Source organism: Antechinus flavipes, chromosome 2 (genome assembly GCF_016432865.1).
Source record: "Antechinus flavipes isolate AdamAnt ecotype Samford, QLD, Australia chromosome 2, AdamAnt_v2, whole genome shotgun sequence".
In the NCBI taxonomy this organism is placed as follows: Eukaryota; Metazoa; Chordata; class Mammalia; order Dasyuromorphia; family Dasyuridae; genus Antechinus; species Antechinus flavipes.
The window spans coordinates 80,471,423-80,478,181 of NC_067399.1; the positions used below are offsets into that span (position 1 = coordinate 80,471,423).

At 43.5% G+C, this 6,759-nt stretch overlaps 1 protein-coding gene across 1 annotated transcript in view; it reads right to left on the reverse strand.

The window, feature by feature from the left end:
- The window catches only part of CDYL2 (chromodomain Y like 2), a 280,118-nt gene extending 273,695 nt beyond the window's left edge, over positions 1-6,423 (reverse strand). Inside the window, exon 1 of the mRNA XM_051975112.1 lies at positions 6,331-6,423. Coding sequence (XP_051831072.1) covers positions 6,331-6,354 — 24 coding nt within the window. The 5' untranslated portion in view covers positions 6,355-6,423. The remainder of the gene's footprint in view (positions 1-6,330) is intronic.
- Between the last annotated feature and the right edge of the window lie 336 nt (positions 6,424-6,759).

Below are 6,759 nucleotides of genomic sequence, written 5' to 3' on the forward strand. Positions count from 1 at the left end.
GCATCAGTTCATGTAAGTCTTTCCAGAGTTTCTGAAATCTGCTTACTCATCATTTCTTATACAATATTTGTATTCCATTATATTCATATATTACAACTTGTTCAGTGCTTCCCTAATTGATAGGCATTTCTTCAGTTTCCAATTCTTTGCCACCACAAAAAGAACTGCCAAAAATATTTTTTGTACACATCAGTCCTTTTCTCATGGACTTTATGATCCCTTTGGGAAACATACCTAGTAATAGTACTGCTGGATCAAGAGATATGTATAGTTAAATTGCCCTTTGGACATAGTTAGAAATTGCTCTCCAGAATGGTTGGATCAGTTCAAAACTCCACCAATAATGCATTCAAGTCCCAATTTTCCAACATCTTTGAGAAGTCATTTCATGTTTACCTGAGTAAGACATTAAATTAATTCAGTTCTATCATTTAGAATGATCCTCATTTTATTTTAATTGCCTTTCAGCACAATCAATGTACTGCAGCTCTAAAGATTTGTCTCTAAATCAGTATGATCTTAGTAAAAACTCAAACAAACACGTTATTCAATTTCACACTTGGAATTTTATATGCCAACAAATAGCTGCCAAAGCTTGATCATTCTTGATAATAAGTTTGGTCAACAAATTAATTTTTCCTTATACAACACATAATGTAGACCAAGACAATAAAAATGTTGAAGCAGGTCATGCTCCAATCATGAAATTCAGACATTTTTATAATGACAAAATAAATACCTAGCACTGCAGGAAACCCATTATAAGCACTACCGATTTAGTACAATTGCCTTAAACCACAAAAGTGATTACTACTGGATCCTGTCCATTTTCTGAACTTCAGGATGAACTCTGAGGTACTTAACTAGTCCCAAGGTACCTCTTAATAGTTCTATACAGTGACTCTAATTACAAAGGATAAGGAGGAGATAAGGTTAGACAGCAGTTTATCTTTAAAAGATCTGAGGGTTTTAGTGGACTGCAAGCTCTCTATGTGCCAAGAGAATGAGATAACCACACAAAAAAATGCTAATGCTGTCTTTGACAATATTAAGAGAACTATAACTTCTAGGAATAAAGAAGTGACATTCTCAACGTATTCTACCTCATGTACAATATTGTTTTCTTGGCATCATAATTTAGGTTGGAGAGCATCCAAGGAATAGCCACCAAGAGGGTGAAGGGACTTAGAAGGGATTAGAAGGATATATACAAGGGATAAGAGACTTGTTCTGACTGGCCCCAAAGAGCAAAACAAAGACCAATGGATAAAATAATAAAAGACAAATTTGAATTTGATGTCAGGAGGTTAGGAGAAACCTCCTAACAAAAAGAAATATTAATAAGTGGAATGGGATTCTTTAAGAAGTTGTTCTTCACTGGAGGCATTCAAGTAGAAGCTGGATGATGACTTATTCAGAATAGAGTTCTTTCTCTGGTTATATGCCTTTCAACTCCAGATTATGTTATTATGTGAAAAAGCATTAAAGTGTTGACAGTTCAGTTTCCAAATTTCAAAGGGAAAGGATATGAAACCTCTCAATATATACTCCTGATGTCTTCAGATTTCATTTGTTTCTCATATCAAGATTTGTAAGTCTTCAGACTCCCTGGGAGGGAGGAATGAGAGGAACAAACAGACATTCTACCTTCTAATAGACAGTAAGCTTCTCTTCAGGGCAGAGACCCTTGTGCCTCAGCTAAAGACTTACTTCAATGCCTTATTCATATGTGAAGATGAACCTTAAAAGCTATGGTGTTATGGCATATGTGTATGAACATACATTGCATATATGTGTGTGTAGACATAAATATTTTGGCCACAGCAACTACTGAAGCCCAACTCTTAAGTCAGGGATTAGTGATCTGCTTTGATAGGTTTCCCACAGTGATGAAATTACAAATTTTTATTACTGTATAAGGATACTAATTCAGCATTGCCAGCACTAGTACCTAGTAAGCATTTAAATAAATGTTTGTCTTAATTGATAAAAGACAAGTTTCCCTCTTCCAAAAAAGCCATTGAATTAATGTGCATCTTCACTGCTTATTATGAAATTTAGAATGGGAAGGGATCTTATAAATAACTTAATCTAAGTTTTATAGATGAAGAAAGGGATTTGCAGAGCTGATACTTGAACCTAAGACTCCAAATTCTGTGTTCTTTCCACAGTACAATGCTGCCTCTCTTCCATTAGTTCACAAAATCACAGAATCAGAGAGTTAGTGGAGACTAACTGGTCTAACCCACACCAAAGCTGGCCATTCCATTCCACTTTTCAATAGTTCTTGTTAAGATGGTTTTTCTTGATATCAAGATCTCTCTGCATCTCTCTTCCTCTCACTGTTCCTGGTTCTGCTGTCTGAAGTCAAGCAAAAGTTGAACCCCGTCTTCCACATGTGGTTGTTGTTGCTTGGTCATTTCAGTCACATTCAGCTCTTTGTGATCTCATGTAGAGTTTTCTTGGCAAAGATATTGGAGTGGTTGGTCATTTCCTTCTCCAGCTCATTTTACAGATGAGGAAACTGAGGCAGTCAGGGTTAAGTGACATGCTCAGGACCACACAGCTAGTAAGTGCTTTGAGCTCACATTTGAACTCAGGAAGATGAGTCTTCCTAACACCAGGCCCAAAGCTATAACTGTACCATCTAACCGCCTACCTCTTCCACATAAAAGTCCTTCAAATACTTGGTTATTCATCCCATGTCCCCCTTCAATATTATCTTCTCCACATTAAACATTCCCAGTTCATAGATTACAGTTTGGCAACTGTGGCAGCTAGAAGTGATCCTTAGAGGTCGTCTGATCCATTCCATTTGTAGGGCATATCCATAAGGGCAGGGACTTCTTTTGCATCTTCTGGCATGTGGTAGGCACTTAATAAAAAAATTATTAAATTGAATTCAATTGAAGATTTTTAAAAATGAGACCTAGATATATCGGATGATTTTCCTAGGGCCTTAAACACTCATAAATGGGATTCAAATGTAAGTCTTCCTTACTCCAAGTTCCACACTCTGTCCATCAAATTGTGCTGACTCTTCACCCAGTCTTCACATGTCTTGGTCTGGAGGCCCTTTCCATTTAGTCTTTTCTTATTGTTCTATAGTTTATTAACTATAATAATAGTTATTCCTAAGATGTGGCACTCAGAAATACTCCACATACGGTCTGGTCAGAGCAATGGAGTACAATGGAACTATCACTTCTTTCCTAGAAGATACTCCTCTTTCTTTGCTTTGTTGACTTACATTGTTTACAACCCATTAAAGCTCCCAGATCATATTCATATGAATTACAATAAAACTATATAGATCACAGACCAAGATTGAAAGTTGGAAGGCTCTTCAGAAGTTATCCAGAGCAACCCTCTCATTTTGCAGATGAGAAAATTGGGAGCAAGAAAGATTTAAATGAGTCATCCAAGGGCACATGAGTAGTAAATACTAGAACCAAGATGTCAATTGAGTTCTACCAGAATTTCAAATTCTGTATTCTTTCCACTATGCTATGTCATCTCCTTCATGATCCATCCTAAATGTTGAAGTTGATTTTTTAACCCAAACAGAAGACTTTACATTTATTCCCATTAGTCTGGAGTCAGGTCAACCTCCTTAACAAGAATTTTAGATCTTGCCTCCATAACTTAAGTTGTTATCTACCCCTTTTTAGCTCTGGATCTTCAGCAAATCTGATAAACCTGCCTTCTCTGCTTTATCAAGTCACTGAAAACTGTTCAGAAACATAGACCACAAGGATATTCTATTAGGTACCTACCTACTTCCAAACTTGCATTGCATCATTAAAGATTTCTCTTTGGGCCCAGCTATAGATAAGTTTATTTGTATAACTGTCTGATCCACCTCTCTCCATCTTCTTTTAACAAAAAAAGCATGATTGACTTTCTTTGCCAAAATCTAGATAAAACATTTTTACAGCATTCTTTTGAACTATCCAATCTAATAACCTTGCCTACCAAGGGAAATGAGACTATTCTGACATGATCTATTCTTGGAGTTATTATGGATCTTTGGGTGATCCCTGACTCATGGTCTAGTAACAATTTCTTCAATATAATCTAAAATTCTGCCAGGAATCCCCATCAAATCTCTTTTTGCTTTATCTGGCTCTTGATTCAACAGTAACTGCCAGCATCTATCACCCCCAAACAAGACTATGGAGACAACTGCTCTGCTACAATGTCCAGATCACTCCATCCCCTTAGTTCTTTGACATTTGAGATGAAAAGGAGGGAGACATTGCTGTTTCTTCTGGAAAACTTGGCTAAGCATCCATCTCACCTTCTCCCATTGTCAGGGACACCATGACTGGTTGCCTCAAGCCCACCAGCTGTCAAGGTCTTCCTACGAAGGAAGCTAAATAATTCACCTTTTCATATTGGTAGTTCTTTTTTAATACCAACCAGCCAAAGCATATCCTAGAAAAGCTTCAACTTTCTGAATAAGCCCAAGTCAATATGTAGGATGGCTGCATGCACCTTTAGCACAAAGGCCTGAAGTTTATAAAGGCATCTGGGGCAATGCCTTTCTAATGAGACAGAAGTGGTTAGCCTGGGCTTTTCCCGGGGCCAAGACCAGGTTTGGGACTTTGCTTAGAGATGGAAGATCAAGGAAATGGTCTTCATCTCTGCTGACAATGAGGGATTCTCAAGAATATTTCACTATTATCAACAGAACTTCAGATTGAAAATCCCAGCTAAAGGCTTCCCCAGTTCTAACCAGCAGACTCCTGCCTGAGAGATAATCTGTTGTAGGAGATAGAATGCTGGTCAGGAAGCTTTGGGTTCAAATACTCTCTTGACACATCCTGGGGACAATTGTTCAAATCATTTGCCTTTTTACTGCTCTAGTCAAATCTCTATGATGTGCTTCTGTATTGGGAAGGGGAGTCCCCTCTCCTGGGAGTTCCCTGTGCCACAAGTCCATCTCCCTGCTCTAGTCTCCCACTAAAGGAGAAAGCAAAGGAGAAGGAAGGCACTGGGGTAAGGGGCAAGGGATGAAACTCTTGTCTTTTTGTTTGTTTGTTTTTATGTTAATATAACCTTATATGGATATAAGTCCAGAACCAGTTCCCAGCCAGCTCTCCAGTGGTTCCCTTTGGAATTCAACAAGATGTCAAGACCAATGTCTCTATAAAGACTTAAAACTTCTTCAGATGTTTGAAAACTTTGCCAGGCCGACCATCACCTGTGTCTCTACCGGAAGCCAAGGGAGGAGGCCCTGGGGGGAACCTCTATGAAGCAGGTCTTCCAATGGTGACTTTCCAGGTTCTCTTCCCTCCACCGAGTGCCCCTGCCCATCCCCCTCCTTTGGCTCATCCTTGGGTGTGGCATCTCAAAACACACCTTTGAGTCCCTTGGAGACTCCAGGCCTTACAGAGGCAGCAGGTGGGAGGAGGTAAGAGACCCGAGTCTGTCTGGTCTTTGGCCACATCCCATATGGTGTCTCTCAAACCCCTCTCCCACCTTAGACTGGACAGGCAACCCGGCCAGGATGAATGTGCCGCCTGTGCCAAGCCTGTCCAGAGCAGGAGCTCACCCGCGGCCCCCTGCGGGCACTCCCGCTCCCCTCCAAAGACAGGGAAGGAACGAATTCGCTTCACACCCACGTCGCCCTACACCCCCACCCCCGGCCACTAGGCAGTCCTAATCTGCAAATCCGGCACGTCCAGAGCCGACTTTACCTGGACTTTCTCCACTCTCTGTGCTGCCGCGGCTGCTCGCCGTAGTAACACCTCCCACAGTACCGCTAACTCTGCCCCTGGCCCGCCTCGACCCCCCCCCCCCTCCTCTTCCTCCTCCTCCTCCTCTTTCTCCTCCTCCTCCTCTTTTTTTCTCCTTTTCCTCCTCCTCCTCTTTCCTTTTCCTCTTTCTCCTCTTTCCTTCTCTTCCTCCTCCCTCCTCCTCCCTCTCCTCTTCCTCCTCTTTTTTCTTCTCCTCCTCTCCTCTCCTCTTCTTCTTCCTCCTTCTTCTTCTTCTACTCCTTCTTCTCTTCCTCCTCCTCTTTTTCCTCTTTCCCCTTCTAAGGCCTTGGACTGGCGCAAAGTAGCCGGAGTTCGAGAGTGGGGAAGAGAAAGAGGGAGCAAGAGAAGGAGAGGGAGGGAGAGAAGCAGGGAGGAGGAAGAGGAGGAGGAGAAGGAGGAAGGGGAGGAGGAGGAGGAGGAAAAAGATAGCTCCATCCCTCGCGCCCCCTTCCCTTCCCCTTGTCCAGCCCGGGGCCGGGAGAACTCCGGAGGGTCCCCGCGCACCGCCCCCCGCCCGCGGCCGGCTGTGCCCGCGACTCTCGGCTCGCGGGGCTGAGCCGTAGCGTACCTCGTAAAGGTCCCCCGAAGCCATGCTGGGCTGCGGAACTTGGCTGGCTCTCGGTGCGTGTGCCTGGGGCTCCCCGCGCCCTGCGCCCCGCTCTCGGAGGCTCCCTGTTTCTCCCTCCTCGCTCTGCTCCCGGAGTGGGAGTGAGTGTGCGTGCGCGCGCGAGGGTGCGAGGGTGCGAGTGTGCGAGGAGTGCGAGTGTGAGTGTGCGAGTGTGTGTATGTGTGAGTGTGTGTGTTGAGTAAACTGTGTTTTTGCAGAATGACAGGCTCCGGGGCTGCCTATGCGCAGAATCAGAGCGAGAGGCGGCGAGGCTGGCGTAACAGCAGAGGCGGCAGCGGCGGCGGCGGCGGCGGCGGCAGCTGCAGGAGCAGCAGCAGCAGCACCACCAGCAGCACCAGCACCAGCACCAGCACCAGCACCCCCCTCCCG